General features: G+C 42.4%; 1 protein-coding gene across 7 annotated transcripts in view; it reads right to left on the bottom strand.

Annotated features, from left to right (window-relative positions):
- Nucleotides 1–18,156, bottom strand: part of LOC110989033 (cdc42-interacting protein 4 homolog) — a 49,462-nt gene that overhangs the window by 9,348 nt on the left and 21,958 nt on the right. For 2 of the 7 annotated variants that reach the window (XM_022253108.2, XM_022253104.2), the window contains exons 3-12: nucleotides 17,657–17,707; nucleotides 15,842–16,052; nucleotides 15,068–15,172; nucleotides 14,261–14,389; nucleotides 12,575–12,721; nucleotides 11,750–11,959; nucleotides 7,757–7,828; nucleotides 3,897–4,006; nucleotides 2,797–2,929; nucleotides 1,128–1,187 (exon numbers count right to left, since the gene is read on the bottom strand). In XM_022253108.2, the coding sequence (XP_022108800.2) occupies nucleotides 1,128–1,187; nucleotides 2,797–2,929; nucleotides 3,897–4,006; nucleotides 7,757–7,828; nucleotides 11,750–11,959; nucleotides 12,575–12,721; nucleotides 14,261–14,389; nucleotides 15,068–15,172; nucleotides 15,842–16,052; nucleotides 17,657–17,707 (1,228 nt within the window). Of the gene's footprint in view, nucleotides 1–1,127; nucleotides 1,188–2,796; nucleotides 2,930–3,896; nucleotides 4,007–7,756; nucleotides 7,829–9,051; nucleotides 9,082–11,749; nucleotides 11,960–12,574; nucleotides 12,722–14,260; nucleotides 14,390–15,067; nucleotides 15,173–15,841; nucleotides 16,053–17,656; nucleotides 17,708–18,156 lie in introns of all 7 variants that reach the window. The other 5 variants (XM_087143057.1, XM_022253105.2, XM_022253107.2 and 2 more) reach the window with 5 other exon arrangements.

Here is an 18,156-nt window from a genome sequence, read left to right on the forward strand (position 1 = left end):
TATTGGAATGCGCCGGCTTCCTTTGACGACCATTTGTTTCCCTCTGACTTTTGAGCTTTGCACCAAACTAAGCCAAATTTCTTTCCCCTTTGCTTGAAAAGGTAACTCTTTCTTTAATCACTTCCTTAAATAACAAGCACATCTAGAAAAATATGCATCTAAACAATTCTACTATGTCCCGTCAACTACTTTTTCTTTTATTGTATTATTTTTTTTTTAATAGGATTGCCACGGTAGGCCCTGTCGGAGTTGAGAAATACACGGAATAAGTCCCCCTACAATTAAGTTCCTGGCATTTTCAACAATGCTCCATCTGCAATAATAAACTAGCAGAGAGTTCGATGGAAAAGCTTCGAAAAACTGGAGAAAAAGTTTCAGTGGGAAACATGAAGTGAGCAGAGATATGTTTTGAATAGATACAGGCAAGAGAAACTGGAAAAGCTTTGATTCCTTATCGAACGACAGAGAGGCGGTGTTGTCTGAGCACGCTCAAATGAAAAGCATGCTGACAGATGTGGATGAAGTGTCGCCGAATGACTAGGCCCTCGAAAACACTTGGATGAGAGTGTCACTTATCAATAAATGATGTGACTTGGTTTAAAACAAATATCCAATATTGGCCAAACAGGTCTGGTGAGAAGTTAGCTGAGTTGAGCAAACTTCTTTGACCAGTTTACACTGACTTTTATGGGGAGGGCCAAACACAGAATGCACAAGTTCGTGTTAGAAGAACCTGGAACTTAATCTAAGCCTTTCTGTATTGTTTCTGTGCAAGCCCAGAGTTTGGCTTTTGAGACATCATAGGGGATGAGACAGGTACCAGACTGAAAGCTTTTTACCCACAGATGACAAGAGAGACAATGAGAGGAAAGGTTTTACGGAAAAAAGATCTCTTCTTAAAGCCCAGTAAATAAAGTGAAGAATTGAAAACTACAGTTCGTAAAGTAAAATGACCTACGCTTAATCTGCTCAAAAAGATCTCGTAGGTGAAGTTTTTTTTTTCACAAAGCGAGTATCCTTGACGTTAAGTGAGGACAAAAAAAATGGCCGCCAAGGGAGTAAAAACAGCGCAGCAGGCAAGGCTTGAAGCATGGACTGGTGGACCCAGCACGGGGCCCCATACTTACACTATCTGACGGTAGTGAGTTACTCACTTTATTGCTATACGCTGAATAGCCCATGTACTTCTGTGTGGACACAGAATGGAAAGAAGTGGATGGATTAGGCACCTCAGGATATTGTGTGATCAGGAAAACGCCACCACGTCAGACTTGGTGGTTTTTTTTAGGGCTGAAATTTTTTGTCTCAAACCCTTCAAATTTCACTGGGAGGTTCAGCATGATTTTACAGGATGGAGTAAAGCAAGGTCCAGCCCTTACTAATTTTGACACCCCTTGGCAGTTGAAATATGACGTAACAGTTTCATCTACAGAGGAGATTTTGGAGAATTCCAAAAACACAGCTAGGGAAACACGGGGGAAAAAAAGAACCATCAACTTGTGGGTCTTCATTCCATGCCGGCTTGTAAAAAAATCCAAGAAAACCCAAAACTTGTTGGGAAAGTTTTAAAAACTCAGGTGAAATTAATGAGCAGGTAATGACAAGATGTGAAGATATCTCTTTCATATCTGTTTAGAACCCATGCACTAAAAAGATTTTAATTAAGCTTCGGGGAGGGGGAACGACCCACTGTCCCCAATCAAAGTTAAGACTGCCTGCAAATGATTTAAATGACAAATGTACAATAATCAAGCGTGTCAGCTGCACAGAGCTTCCTGCAGTTTGGCCCATTCCTTTCCGTGCTTCTTAAAAGATATTTACCAAAGAAAAATTGTTTTGTCATGCACAGATCAGAAAGGATGTGATATAGAAAGCAGACATTCACAGATCTGACAAAACAGCTACAGGATGGGCAGAGACAATGAGATGAGGACTAAAAAAAAACTGTACCACATTGTCTACAGAGAAGTGAATTCCTTGTTTTCAGAATACCTGCCGACTAATGGTTTCATATTCTTTAAACTAACTTCTGCACTGACGAGTTCTGCACTTATGTGTACGCTACACGGAACGTCTACTTTGTGAACATTTGGGCAAATTTGCCAGCTAGGATGCGGTGCTTCTATGTCATATTGCTCAACTTATCAAATATCTCAATGAAGAACTTGGATCTACTTACTGAATAGGGACCGATTCTGCACTAATCTAACCTTTACTCAAGGCGCATGGGGCTACCTGGACACAAAACGCATGCCCTGCTGCTATAGCACGATGCAGACTACCAGGTAGCCACGTGCGCCTTGAGTAAAGGCTAGCACTAATCATCAGCCCAGTTGGCAGCCAATTCCAAGAGGGTTTTATGGGGCTCTGCGTACTAAGAACCTGTGAGTCTACGTTGCTCAACACTGCTACGGACATTGATGATTGGACAGCTTCCTACGGAACAGATGCTGAGAGGGCTGGCCAATTTCGCAGGATTGCCAAGTTTGTCAAGTGCACAAAACTTCAACTCAGCCAAAAAACAGGACGCAAAATTTACGCTTTTCAAACAGAATTTAGCAACACCTTCTGCTACGTAGGTCAGACCTGCTAAGCCCAGAAAACCTTGGCTTAGCCAAAAACACGATGCAGCCTGCCGATTTTTGCTCAGCTTGTGAGTCAGCTGAGCTCCATCTTCTGATGGCAATTCACGAACTTGGCCTCCCACTTCCCGTGGGATAAAAAAAACCGTGAGCTACGCGCTTTTATCCCTCAGACCGACTCACACTCTTGCCGACAACAGTGTGTGGCGCTTACTTGGTACTTCTGCAGCTCCAGCCGTAACGTATCCACCTTCTTCCCGATGAGGGCCAGCTGGCTCTCCACGGTGGCTGGGTCGCCCAGAGTGGGGTTTTTGGTGTACACCTCCCTCATCTTCAGCAACGCTTCCCTGCAGAGGGAGGGGAGAGGGAGGGTCACAAGCGAGGGAACAAGGCAGTCAGACTGTATCACTCTTGACAACTTTGCATCTTGACCTATTGAGACCACACTGCATGTACAGTACGGATAACCACGCTCCTTATGTAACACCGTTACTGAAGAGCACTTGAGCACCATTCCACTTTGCACCAATGCCTGGGTGCATTTCCGTCTCACAGACATGCTATTGTTTGTGCACATTCAAATGAAATTTTGTCACATACATGCATTCTTGTTAGCAGTCTTTGGGCCACACACGTGTTGAATGGTAGTTACAACAAAAATTCTTGATCAGCACAAAATCCCAGTCCAAATTTTACCCAACAAAAGGAGACTTCCCACAGCACTGCGTTAGTCAGTGCTCCGCAACACCCAGAGATGCTGTGCTTTTGTGTCCATTCTGTTGAAACTTGGTCACATGACTGCGCAACATCCACATGTGTGACCCACTGCCCGCATGCTGTATGTCATTCCCTGGTTCTTATGAGTAAAGTCACACAATGACAATTTTTAAAGCCGATTTCTTCAAATTACAAGTCGAGGGTAGCCTCCAGAACACTGACAAGTAAACAAACAAACACCTTTGACACGTCAAAAGGCAGAACTGTGTTTAACTCAAAAAGAGACAGATCATCTATCCAACACCAATTCTAAGACGCACAGCATTCATGCCACAAAACACACCGGGGTACTGATCAACCAAGCAAGATTTCGTCAGCTTCAGCTCTACAGCCAAGAAATTATTTGTTGGAAGACTGAAAGGAGCAAAGACAGAGATGCCAGTCAGGTTCACGTCCAGAGCAGAGGAGCATGAACATAACTTGTTAATGCCTGAAATTGGCCCAACATTTCAAATGAATAAGCCTGGGACTGGGCTTTTGCCTGAAAACTGGCATCCCCAGAGAGAGAGAGAGAGAGCAGAGGGTTAAAGTTCTCACTTGGACTTGATTTCCTGGTCCACTTGACCTTGCAGCTCGTCAATTTTCTTTTGAAGTTCTCGACGCTGCTGGGCGGGCTGCAAATGGCTGAAGTCTTCTACCGGTTCCGGCTAACGGGGAAAAAAGTTGTCAAACAAAAAAGACCCCGGTTGATGCAAACAAATCAAAAACCAAACAAACAAACAGTAAACCAACAACTTTGGCAAAGACACTTTGGCTGTGGTTGCCTGCGGTTCATGCAAGTTTGCATGGGTGCTTGGCATCGCCAATATTATCACATGTACTCAATAGTCAGTTGCATTGGCAGCCTTTGGCAGCTTCAGCACATGAGGTCTACCAGCCCAACAGAAATGAACTGCAGCTGTGAATTGTTTCTCAAACAACGGCAAAAGCTCTTTGACTGTTATCAGAAAACCTCTTCACTTACCAAAAAATTGAACAAAAATTCCACAATGCCAAGTGGTAAATATTTTTTTGTTTGCTGCCAATGCTTAGTACTTAATCAAAACTAGCTATGAATTCAAAGCTTTATCACAAAAAGAAGAAAAAATCTGACTTTTTGCAGCAGTGGATTACGGGTGGTGCAAGCAACGCAAGCTAAATGCCATGAACAACAGGCTAGCCACAACGACCTCAAAAAAATGAAAAAAAAAAAACAATCTCCAAGAGTCTTCCTGAAACATAAAGGTGAAGAAGCAAGGAGTTCTACATAGGAAAGCGAACGAAAAGTTGGACAGAAGAAACTTTCAGACGTTAAAAGACACAAAGTGTAGGGAAATCTAGAACCAAAAAAAAAATAGGAATTGTTAGTTCAGAAGTGGAGAAAAAGAGGCCAAGTGTAACCAAAGCAAAAAAGGTAAAGGACTATGATAAAATTAGTATCTACAAGGTACAGCCAAATAAATACTACGGTAAAAAATCAAGGGTAAGAAAGTGTACAGGATGACAACCTCCGAAGAATCTGTTGCTGGAAGAAACAGAAAATAGGAAAACAGGAGCAGGGAATTGGAAAGGTGCACAAAAAGGAGAACTGGCAGAGAAGAGGAGGTCATCACAAAATGAGGGAAACTTTGGTGGAAAAACAAAGACTCAGAAACTGAGCTCACGACAGGTATTGAAGGTTACTGAGAGGGTAGGAAAGTACAAGAAGACACTTGGAAAATGTAACACAGAAAACACAGATTCGTTGACATGTTTACTTTGGCAAAAACTCTCTTTAAAAACAAAATACAGAGAGGGCTCATGCCCAGAGAAAAAAAAAAGATGCATTCTGTTTTGCTGTTGTTTTCCGGAAATCTTTGATTGGATGAAACTTGGACAAAGCAGAGAATTAGTAGTCATGTCAACATGCAGTTAGTTTATTTGAGCAACACTACAGCATGCAAAGCATCTCTACGCAAAGCAACAAAATCCGTGCTGACACAATAAACAAAAAGAAAAAATTAAGATCCCAAACAATTTTTAAGATTATTTCCACCCTTGTTACACGTGATTTCATGCAAATATGCCACTGTCACTTGTTATGAGTCCAAACCGGAATTAGTATTTTGTGTACGGTGACAGCGTATAGATAATCCCTACAGTGTATAATGCTGAGAATACAACTGATGTAGAATGTAGGAGTCATTAAAGGGCTAAATGAGCACTACTCCTTAACAACTACACTGCTGCCATCATTGACATGGTCCTAGAGGTCCCGATGGAATTCACAGTGAAAAATCACTGGCACATGTACATGATGAGCACCAGACTGCTCGGCAACATGACCGCTGCACGTACATGACAGTGATCTTTCCAGAAGTGATCAGAAGAATGTTTCCCTATGAAATGTTGTTTTAACAATGTCGTTACTGACCTTTTTTTCTAACACTTAATTTTCAAGGGCCTATCTGCTGAACGTGCCTGCAATTTGAATTTCACAAAACTGTCTGCTGAGCTACGTGCATAGCAAAGCACTCAGTGGTCTATAGACGTATTATTCCAGTGGTCAGGGTATATGTCACTTTCGTATTGTGAAGAATAGACCACGTAAGACAGACATTGAAGTTGATAGTCTGACTTTTAAAAAAAAAAATTACACTGGCAGTGAAAGACTGGCGAGAATCAGGACTGTGCTTTCAGGAAAAGCTGGCAAAGCTATTGGCGAAAGGTGCTCACATGGATTTTTGCATAAAAGGGAGCAAATTACATTCTAATTCTATTGGTCTACAGTCCTTCTGACACAGTTGCAAAATCTTTAATTCGGGTAAGTGTACTTGTGCTGGGGTTTCTCGGAGAAAACAGACTGGTGTCTAAGTAACTTGTTGCCACCTTGGTAAATGTGCACAGTGCAAAAAGTGAGTACGGGACAGGAATCCACACCTACATTGTACTGTGCTGCATCTGCTTGTGATAAAAGTAAGGGGGTCTTTAAGTGGGAAAAAAAAAAGCTGACGTTCCGTCTCTGAACAACCATTTTCTTTCTACAGTTATTGTTTCCTGAATACAAACTTTTGTCAGATACACCATGCTTAGTCCTGGAGTTAACTACTTTAAGGGTATGACTGGGGAAGGGATCTAGTTTGGCAGAATTCCATTGTCAAAAAGAGGCTTGAAAAAAACTCAAATTCAAGACACAATTGACAGAAGCATTTGAAAACTCCTGTCATATACTTGTAATTATACTGCAGTGGGAATTACCAAACCTTTTGTGAAGGTTACCTTGACATGTATGAAGATGCACGCAGATGGGGCTAGAGTGTTCTTACTGAGAGTAGACTGATGTATTGTAGAAGTTTCCCACCAATAGTGCTACAAAAAAAGCCTTTGCTGCTGGAAAGCCAGCATGGACGAGTGAAAATGGATTACAGGTGAGTTAGGTAGGGATTGGGCATTTGCACCCCCCCACCAAGTTTTTGTCATTTTTTTCTAATCTGTGGAGAACTGGTCACGCCACCAAAAACACCAAAAGCGACGCTCTCTGAACTGGACTGACCTTGTTTTTTTGAAATTTCGAATTGCAAATTGTGAGAGAATGTGCGACTTTCTTACTGATAAACCTGCCATGCAAATTTGAATCCACCATGTGCTATGTGTTACTACACTCACAGTTTCCCCTCATAATTTCCCTCAAAACTCAAAACCCTCCCCTCTTTTCACATCAACCCTACAGTTACTGAGCATGATGTCAGAGTCAACTAACAAGGTGAATCAAAACAAAGTACGTAGGTCTACCTTCTGTTATAGGAACAGGGCCCCCAAATGCACAATCCCCAGCTAAGCTGTTTGATCGGGCCATTTTGATACATCTGGTGTTAGACTAAAGATGTCTGGCTAGTTCAAACTTCAAAGGAAATTTCAACAGGTCAGTTCCAAATAATGTCCTGACTCTTTACTAAGTTTTGGAAAACTTGCTGAAGCGAGCAACATCGTGCAATGGAGCATGTCATCCCTTGACGCAATGTAGATGGACGTATGCCCTTAAATGCACCAGCCTCTAGCAAGACACAGACAAAAGCCACACCACGAATTCTGCCATCTTGGCCAAGTGTGCAGGCATACATCGTTGTGGCAAAGCGTAGACACCGGGGAAATGGGACCCCCCCAAAAAAAATGTTGCACATGGTCAAGTTTTAAAGTAATACATTATCTTTGGATACATTTGGCCATACGTGTCCCATGATGCTTTTGCCACAATGTCTCCCTTTTCAAGCCAAAATGCCAACATTCGATGATCAGCAAAAATGTAACACCATGAACTAAAAAAAGAAAAGAACATGAGAAATGTGAATGCAGTGCCGAAGAAGCGTGCAGTGATGTCCAAAAAAAGGAAAAAAAACAGAGAGAGAGAGAGAAAAATAGAAGGGGAAGTGGTTATATACCTTCCGCCTAAATGAGGGCGTGTGCGGGATTTTTAACCTGCGTATACTGCTGCGCCCTACCCCATCGTCATCCTGGCAGGGGGGAAGGAGACGAGGGGGTTACCGACCAAGAGAAAAAAAAACGAAAAGCAAGACGGCCAGGGGTTCAGGATCCGATCGGGGGAAAACAAAAGAGAAGAAAAAGAAGAAATCAATGTGAATAAAGATGAAGGCTGAAGGGTGGATGATTGGGGGATACGGGATGGGCGGGTGGGGCGGGGCTTGGGTGCTGGGGAAGGGGAAGGGAGATGAGGATGCCTCCATTCACCTCGGGACTACTCTTTATGAATTCTGACCAAATGCTTGCTCAGAATTTTATTTCATGAACTGGAACTGCTTAGTTCATGCTACATCCGAATCCAGAAAATTGAAACTCCATGTGCCTGTGTGCCAATATTCATTCGGTTGCCCTGTGTGTCTAGAGTCAAATCCACTTTGCACTGGCATTCGCTGAAGTTACTTAGCCTAAACAAGCTCAAACTAAAAAGACTCTGCGCAATAACAAAAAGCCAGCATGTGGGGGGGGATGAGGGCTGGGTACAGCTGCTATCATGCCTGAAGTACAGGTATCCTGGGTGTCTTGTATATGAGTGCTATTCAGAGATAACTGTTTGAGCAAAGTTTTTTCCACCGCTCTTCAAAGCAAAGGTGGTTGAAATACAAAACCTTATGCTATCTCCCCTCCCCTTCGAATTTTACACAAATTGCTAATTTTCAGTCCCTATTTCCAAATAGGTTCAAAATTTCACAGAGAAAATCCAAGCTGATAATACATGTAAGTTTGACCTTCCCCTGGCAAATTCGGTGTTTGGCTTCGCTTCTGTTTTTGCACCAAACCAACTGAAATTTGAATTTTTTAATGTGTGTACCTTTGACGCCCGCTCAAATGTATTAGATTAAAAAACAACTTTTACAGGAACACAATGGGCAAAGCGCTTGTTCAGAATACATTCTTGCTTGCTAGTATCAACTGGGTTAGGGTCTACTACTTAGGGTCGACATGCATCGTCAACATGCAACATCACATCACATGACCAGAACCAACAAGATGGGTGGACGGTTCCATTACAGTTAGTACAGCTGAGTCTCTGAGTTTCTACATACACGCAACAGGTCCATGTACAAAATAAAGGAGACAGCAGGCGAGAAAGATGCTGCAATCAAAACGCAGGGACATTCACAGCGCATCCCGGTCACCCGGGATGGCCGAGGCAGGGCTACAGATACTGTTCTATATGATAAGGAAAAGGAGTTACCTTGGGTACTTGTGCGACACTCGAGACCGCCTTTGTTTAGTTTTTTTTTTTGGATTTGGAGTTTCGGTGGCATGAATACGTAAGAGTGAATGGATGAATTGATGGTTGGATGGGGTGAATGGAGCATATTGGAGGGGTGGAATGAGGGATGACAAGTCAATGGCATCAAAAGAAGTCATTATTTTAAAAAAAATAATAAATAAAGTAAGAGTAGATTCGGTGAGCTCTCCAGAGGGAAACACTGATATTCTGGAAATAACAGGAAAATAAATAACAAAGATTGATGTGTCCACATGGGCATTCGTTCGATACTCAAATTTCCCCGAGTCACATGCAAAAGTTTCAAATTTGTGTGATGGGGGCAATTTGCTGACATTTCCTAAACCTTTTTTTTTCTCACAGATTCTGCATTGCTACTACCGCCTGCAATTGACGGCACCACACTTCAATCAATCTTTCTGGGATTTCTGTTCTTTTATTCGGGTATTTTTTTTTGTTTGTTTGTTTGTTTGTTTGTTTGTTTGTTTGTGGGACGGGGTTTCAAGCACTCTCCAGACATTTTACAAGTGAATTTTGCATGGATGTTCATGAAATAAAAGATTTTGGGTGAAAGTTGTGTCTTCTCACAACTGGCTGTCCCCTAGCCCTAGTCTATGACCCCGCACTAGAGTAGATGCTGGTGTCTACTCCAGTGAAAAGGGGCCACAGACTGGGGCTAGCTGTCACCCATCACGACAAGGTTCACAATTTCTAAATTTCATCCGTCCTATTTACAAAATTCCAGTGTTCCCTCAGTTTCTGGAGCAAAAAGAAATTGAAATTAGTTCACTCATAATAATAAATACCAAAATCTTAAATCCAATATAAAACAAAACCAAAAATATTTTTGGCGTAAAAATGACTAATTCACACCGCATTGTGAGCTCAACAAGCCATCGAAATAAAACCCAAAAATGTTTTAAAATAAATTCATTAATTTAAAAAAAAATGACAAAAGTAAGAAAAACATTTGTCAAAGGCATTAACGGCCAAGCCAAATTAATTCCAGTGAATGTACATCTGCACCAACTGGCAGCAGCGCATGCTGATAGGCATTATGGATATATTAATACAAGCGCATATATAAATTGGAAAGCACACATTGCACATAACTGCACTGATCTACATTTGGCAAAACACCCTCCCTTGTCCCCAGCTTTGTAAATCATTACTTCAGCTTCCCTATTTCTCTCTTTGTTCCTTTTAGAAATGTTGGCAGAACCTAGCACTCCAGTTAAGTTGGCTCTTCCATGTTACACTTAGAGACTGTCTATGAATCTCTAATTTATCTAGAAACCGGTGCGACAAAAGCTGCAACTAGTTTTTGAGATTCACTGATCCATTATAAAGGATCTGTCTTGGAACTTTCATTTTGGGCACAGTTTGAAAATTCTACTGCAATGAAAGTTCCAAAAATGCTGGTTTACAGTAGTAGAATCGCTGAGAGATTGTCTTGGCATTTTGTTTTTAATTCAAACATGGTACTACAACACAACTGTTTTTGTAACAGGTTAGATTTTCCTTGGGTTTGCTGCATGTGTACAAAATCACCTGCTGCACTCGACTACGAGCATTTCCAGACTTCATTAAAAGCTTGCATGCAGTCTACACTATATGTTGCATCAAGGACAACGGGAAAGCACAGTAGAAGCCGGCTCACTGTAATATCAGAACGAGTGCTATCAAGCCACATTGTCTGGGAACGGATCAAAGGATACTTCAAAACGTCTAAATACATGTACATGGCTAAGGCACAGGCTTTTATAAGGCAACAGGAGAATTCCACAAGGCTGCAGCCAGATTTCAGTTGCCAGGATAAATACTGCAGTGGCATTTTTCTTGATTTCCAAATCAACGGGAACGCTGCTTGGATGGCCGTAATTTCTTTGGCTCAGGGAAGCTGCCAAGTTCGGTGGAATCCAGCGCAACTTCCCCACGTTGAGTAACGGACTACTGAGTAAATTTGATGATTGATTGGAGAGGAGCTAATATGAAAAATGGCACCCGCATTGAAATTCCATCCAACTGTGCAAGGGCTTCGTTCAATTCAGCGCATGCTAGAAATGCCAACGCAGGTGTGCATAGATGCTGTATTTTTCTGACAATCCAGCACACTCAAGCTTAGTTAATACAATTTTAAGGTGTTTACAAATACATATCGTATTCACACAGCTGCCAGGGACACGCATTTGCTGAGCGCAGGAAAGATGTGTTGGACAAGCTACGGTTACCAGCCAAAGTTTCAAGCAGTACGCACTGCCCACGAATGGCTCTCAGTTGATTAATGCTCACAGCATGTCGATCTGCTTAGCAGTGTTTGTGGTTAAGCTACTTAGGCTCTGTCCCTATTTTACATGGCACTGAAGGTCTAAAAACCTATGCTTTCACAGAAAATCGAATTTGTGTTAGTTCCAGAACTGCGACTACCACGCAACACCAGAAGTTTGACTTGAGCAGATGTAAGGTTAAGCGTCCTATTTTCAAGGAATTACAATTGCTTTCCCGGCATCATGTGGTTTTTTTGGGGAGGGGGGGTATTTTTACTTTGCTATCAAAATGGCTAGAATACATATTTCATTGTACAGATATCAGCGCGTTTGGTGGTCTGAGACTTGGCCACCAACCTCTCCATGCTACCTCCCCCGTAATGTTGCCCTACCTTCGACCAGATGGATCGCAGCCCCTTCTTAGCCTTCTTGTTCCTTCCCATAACGGTGCCCGAGCTGTTTCCGGCAGGCACGCCGTTGCCTGACACGGCATCCGCCTCTTTCTCTGGCTCCTCCTTCGCTGGTTCGTCCAGGTCCAGCATTTGGAAGTCGTCTGGGGGGACCAGGCCGGACTTGTACTTTATTGTGACCTTTCTCGAGTCCTGTCGGGACCACCCAAAGAAAAAAAAATTACAACGGGTTATTTTTGGCATTTGTAACTGTTTTTCAGTGGTATTGTACACAATGCACTTGTACTAGGCTCAGTATTACTTTGATTTGAAAATACCAACTTTCTAAAATGACAAGATAATGCAACCACAGCCCTTTCCAAAGTAAGATTTTACAACCACTGACCCACGGTGATCATTTACACAAAATCTGTGGAAAAATTTCTTCCCATTATCATTGCTTTTTGCACCTCCGAGACTGTGTCAGGGAGCGATGTTTGCTGCAAAGCGATACACACGCTAAACCATTCATTTTTGGCAAGAGACCCAAACATAACAGCTTAACAAGAAATTGCAATTTTTATCACTTTTTTTTATTTTAGAAATCCCAACAGGCCTCGAAGCACCCACTGAAATGATCACGTGGAGACTGAAAACAAGGGTTCCGTTGGGAAATGAGGCCGCATCAGAATTTCTTGGCTGCGACTTGAAATTACACACAATGCTACGGGAAGAGGCTGCAGCTAACACGGCACAGACTTGTGGGTAAATTCAAGCCCAAGCCACAAAATTGGGACGCAGCAGGGGCCCTTCGATAAGTCCAAGTACCTCCTCCGGGTTGACGCTTTCAGCTTCCTGGGTGATGCAGTCCAGACACTTGCCGATGATGGGCAGTACGGTACGGTGGCACTCAGCATACACCTTGTAGAAGTCGCTGGTCTTCATTATCCTCCTCTCGTCCATCTCTTGGATTTTCTGCGAATTGGAAAGAAAAGGCAGAAGACAAGCTCAAGGAACATGCAGGGGACATTTGGCTTGACTCGTTTCGACACACCTTACTATGTGCTACGACAATACAACCATGATGTAAATGCTTGATATCAGTGGAAGCGACAAGAAGGTGGTAGTTGTTACATTCTCAGAGGGCACAATCTTGGTCCTATCACAAAAGGCACTCCTGGTCGACAGAGCATGAGAAAAAAAATAAAAGAGGTCCTTCAAACTTACCTAAGAAGGTAAGGTTGAAGAGCTTTTGACTGATTCCATTGTCAAAATAAGCTGCTTTACACAAAAACAAGTAAACAGTGGAACTTACTCCCAAACTGAAGAAAAAGTGTGATATCAACAATTGTACACAGAGCTATGAGTACACTCCTGTCCTGTTGTTAGATGACATAACGCTTCGGCATACCTGTCACAAAATAGTCAACACCGCACCTCCCAACATCACCCACACATACAGAGTTTTTCTCGTGATGCCATCTGACAGCTGCAGCAACGAATGGCGTCAACCTGATCGTGTTTTGACAGAGCAGGTTTCAAGTGAAACACAACAGGAAGTACCGGAGTGGGGTCTCGGGAGAGCCTCCCGGGCAGCAAGCTAAAAATAGACAACACCTCGCCCAGCCGGAAAGTGCCTCGACCCACATGCTGCAGGTTTTCAGTCGCGGAGTCTGTGAATCACCCCACTACATTTCCTGCAAATACATTCCAGTGTCTACCAAGTTTCACCGTCAATCCTGCAGTTTGTTTTTCGTCCTCTGGGAATCGCTGCTAACTGAATGACTCAATCACAAATAAGTCCTTTGGCTCTCCAATTTTTCTCTGTAACAAAAGACTCACCGACGGCCAAACTTTATATGAAGTTCAAACAGGTGTGTTGGGAAACTCTAGATGAAGCTGAAGCCTAAGGCAGATGAGAGATTTGGAAAAAGGATCCAGAAGGATGTACGTGGCACAAGTCCCTTTACCTCAACCAAACTCCAGCAGCAGCCAATCGTCACAACCTTCCGAATCCAACCCACTACAACAGCTGGAGTACACTAAACTTGTTCATCTCTACCTGAATGAACTTTTTTTCTTACAAAACATGCTGGGATACCCCAACTCGAATAAAATTATTATCCTGGCTCTGGAGGATGCTGTTTCAAAGGGAAGCAAAAGTCCATCATTTCAACACGGCAAGCCTCCATGGGGGCGTGAAAAATAGTCTCCATTCAAGACTGAAAATAAACCATTCTCTCATGGGCAAATACACGTACTTGGTACATCCCTGGTTAATGTCGTGCAATAAAACAAGTCGCTAACTGAATCAACTGAGGCCAACAGAAATCATCCGCTGCAGGATTTTTGTCACGTCTACCACAGAAAGGGTCAGCGCCATCCCTCCTTCACCTTTCAGAATCCACCAGGAGGTTTCGGAGGACTTTGCAGGATTGAACCAAATGCCAAACTGACTCGGAGGATGCACAGGCAGCACGGCGAGCATTCGAGGGCGTGATCGGGGTCACTTACTTTAAAGACGCCGGGTAGTTCGGTGTAGTAGTGCTCATGCTGGTCCTTGTTTGTCTGGGTCAGCTGCAGTATGTACTCGTTCTTGCAGTCCTCCCGATGTTGGTCCTTCTGCATCATGTTGTTCTTGCTCTGTGCATTAGTTTACCAAAACAGAAGATGAGAACGACTTCAAACGACTATAAACAGCAAACGTCTAATGAATAAGCCTTTTGCGAGTTAAATTTGAATCAACTCTGGTACCCCAAGTTATCTGATTGAACATTAACATAACGATTTGAATTCCACAGACTAAGGACACTTGTTATAACTCGCGATTCGGGGGCAAGCTTTTGCATAGCAACCACCATCTCTGGAATGGACGGCTTCCTTTGTGCCCTTCTTATCCATTGAAAACAGTGTGTTGGTGTGAAGTGTCTCTTAATATGTAACTAAGCAAAAGCTTGCCCCGAACCACAAGGTATAGCAACAGCGTCTTGAGTACGGAGAATTCAAATTGTTACATTCACATGAATTTAACAAACCCAGTGTACCAGATTTTATTCAAATTTAACTCGCAAGGAGGCTTATTGTCTGTTCATCTTCTGCACTTGATCTATGGTATACAACTAGCTACTCTTATGTCTTTCAGATACTTCATGAATATTATCCGCGGCAAGTTATCTGCCATTTTCCTTGCTATTTCCGACTCAAATCAAACCCTGGGCTTGGGGCAAAACGTTTCACACGTTGAAATTTCTATTGCACAGGAAGAAAATGCTCCACTGAGCTTTCCTTAAAATGTGTCTTTCCATACTTTTTCTCAACTACCTTTGACACTTGTGCCCGGCTCTGCGAAAGGTCACTGTCCACCTTCTCAAACTGCTGCTTGGCAGTGATGAATGCATTGTAGGCCTGTCTGTACGTCTCTCTTGACTGGTCAGGAAAAAAAAAAAGATGAAATGAGGCAAGCAAAGTCAGTGATGAAGCCCAGCTGCTTGATTAGAGGCATTTTGTTGTACACTCACTTCCTGGAAAGATTGCGGTTTCAGTTTGCCTGCGGTGCAAAAGAGCTCCATATCAAAATAAGAGACCGGATGCAACGTAATAAGTCTTCTACTCATTTGTGGGAAGTAATATCGCTTTAATTCCGATTGGAAAGAGAAAGCTGGCCACTTTATACTGATGCATCACTCACTGAGTTTGGAATTCTGATGAAAGCAAATATTATGTGGGTGAGAAAAGTTGAACGTTTCCGTTTCTGCCGATGTACACTTTGCAAGTTTCCTTTTTAAAAAAGCATCAAACTCAAACGTGACTTGTGACTCATTTTGATTCAAATGGATCACCTACACCGACAGTCAATGAAAACTTTCACTTTTCATGTTCTAGAGTGTTGGTTTTTGCCAGGCAGCACTCCAGGAGCATGACCTGACCAAAAGCACAGAGTGTGGTTATTCTCCAAATAAGCACTCACTGTGTGACACGGGGAAGTTTACGCTTTTCGTAACGTTACCATTTTCAGGATAATTTATCGATGCGCCTTTCACTGACTGTCAGTAAACATGACCGGACCGCATCGACGCATTCGGTTGATGCCCTCACCTGATCCATCTTCTTGATGGAGCGGTCCTTAGCCGCCTCCTTGGCCCGCGCATCCTGCAGCAGCTTCTTGCGTTCCGCCTTGAACTCAGCGATGGCCGCCTGCACCTCCTTGGTGACCCGGGTCATCAGCCCCTCGGCAATCAGGTCGTGCTGGTTGGCGATGCCCTGCAGCTCTGTCAGGATGTTGCGGAAGGATGTGACCGTGGAGAATCTGGTGGGGAGGGGAGGAGGGAGGGATGGGTAAAAGGTCATTGGTCCAACAAATGCATGCATCTGGAATAAGGGGTCAAATCAGTACTCAGGGTTCATACACCCTTGTGAAAAAAAATATTCCAGGACTTTTCCAGGATTTTCCAGGTCAAAAGTTTGATTTTTCCGGGACTAATTCAGGTTCTGACAGTGACAACTGGACCACAAGGTAGGCCTACACACACTTGGCGATCATAAAAAACTTCCCCTGTTCATTCAACGTTAATGAAAAAGGTTCGACACATTCACAGTTTCACTTTTACACTGAGCTTTATTAGTTTATAATGAATGGGGATTATTTAATTATGTATTAAATAAAGTACATAAATTTGATAGAGAATGATTTCATAATTATAGCCACAACAGACAGTTCACCACGGAGCTACAAAAAAAGGAAGGGAAAATTTGACTACAAGAAAATTTAGTAATGATATTCTTGGTGCCCCACCTATGCAAAATGGAAAGAATCACATTGTGGGCACCATTCGAAATTGATTTTGCTCGTAGCGCTGATGGAACGAGGGTGTATTTCTGAGTGTGTAGACCACGCATGATTGAATAATGAACAACATAGCGACAATGTATGCGGGGATGGATCGATCGTGGTAAATTTTCTGTCACAGTTAATTAGATCACTTTTGTCTCATTTTAAAAGTTATATTGATTTTACTGTAATTTCCAGGAATTTTTTTTTGATTAAGCACTTTCCAGGATGGGTATAAAATTCCAGGATTTTCCAGGTTTTCCAGGAGGCGTGCAAACCCTGTGTACTTTATCATTGGCTTTCTTTTTAAAAGTGGGCAATAACCTTCCAAACTGCCCTTAAAGATGATTATACTGTATGCGGAAGGAAATTTCCACAAAAAGTGTTCTGTATTCTGATAACTCCCAAAAATAACAAGATGAGGTAAAATGATGATTAAACGAGCTTTCATCATGAACATGTTGGGGAGCGCTGAGTATTTTTCCCTGATTTTTTTTTTAAGGCAAGTATTAATGACCACTGCATCTATGGCACATTTATTGTATACTTCGCAACCTGTGAATCTGTGAGGTGTCAGATGTCAAATCAATGCACATAACACAGACAGGATGATCCACGATTTAACTTGGGTTATTTCTTTTCTGACAATTATTTCCTCACTAAAAGTTCTTCTGAAATGACATTAGTATCAGTCATTTAACCCGAACCCCCCCAAGGGTTGCTGGCCCTAACCTTCCCCATTCACACAAAGTTAAACACCCATCTAAGGGACTTTGTGCACAGAGGCTGTTGGACTTTGTTTTTCTGAGGTATGCCAAACCCAATGCAAAAGCCAGCTGTTATGGGCCTCCCAGACCTATCCCCACAGAATTAAACACTTTACTACTGTTAAATTCCGAGTGTTTACAGATTTGTGTGCGTGTGATTTTGGATTGATAGTCGCTTTTTTTCCTACAGATACATGTAAGAGAAAGTGTAACTATCAAAACTCCACTGAAATTTATGTTTTTACTCAATTCACAACAAAAAGGCAGACAATATCAAGGCAGACACTATCAACGCAGATTGACAAGTCATCTTACGTGACATCTTCACTTTCTTTTTTCTTTGGTTGGTAGTTCTTGATGAGTCTCCTGTGAACAAAACACACAAAAATAATGAAAGGTTGCATTTAAACAGACACAGCAAGTATTGGTACATGTAGACATGCATATGTACACGTACGTGTGAAGTGCAGAGCAGAATATCCATAGTCGGGTAACCGTTTTACCAAAAGTTTCTGGTAACAGAGTCCAAGCACCCGAAAGCCTGTACTTGCATATTCACATGTACGTGCACGTTTCACAGTAAAACTGCAATACAAAAGGCAAAAGTGAGCTTTGTATACACATCACAGAAGGAAAAGAATAAACAACAGAAAGTAAATGAACCCAGGACTTTTTTGCTTTTCCTTTCTACTGCCTGCACCAGCAGGACTGAGGACACTACCATCTGAACTAAATCAAGCTGACAAAATAGCACGAGACACCAGGACAACCTGGATAGGGAGAAGCTTGTTCAATTACACACATATACTTTCGGT

This window comes from Acanthaster planci, linkage group LG11 (genome assembly GCF_054643075.1).
Source record: "Acanthaster planci isolate LZ-2023a linkage group LG11, COTS_SCS, whole genome shotgun sequence".
NCBI classification, from domain to species: Eukaryota; Metazoa; Echinodermata; class Asteroidea; order Valvatida; family Acanthasteridae; genus Acanthaster; species Acanthaster planci.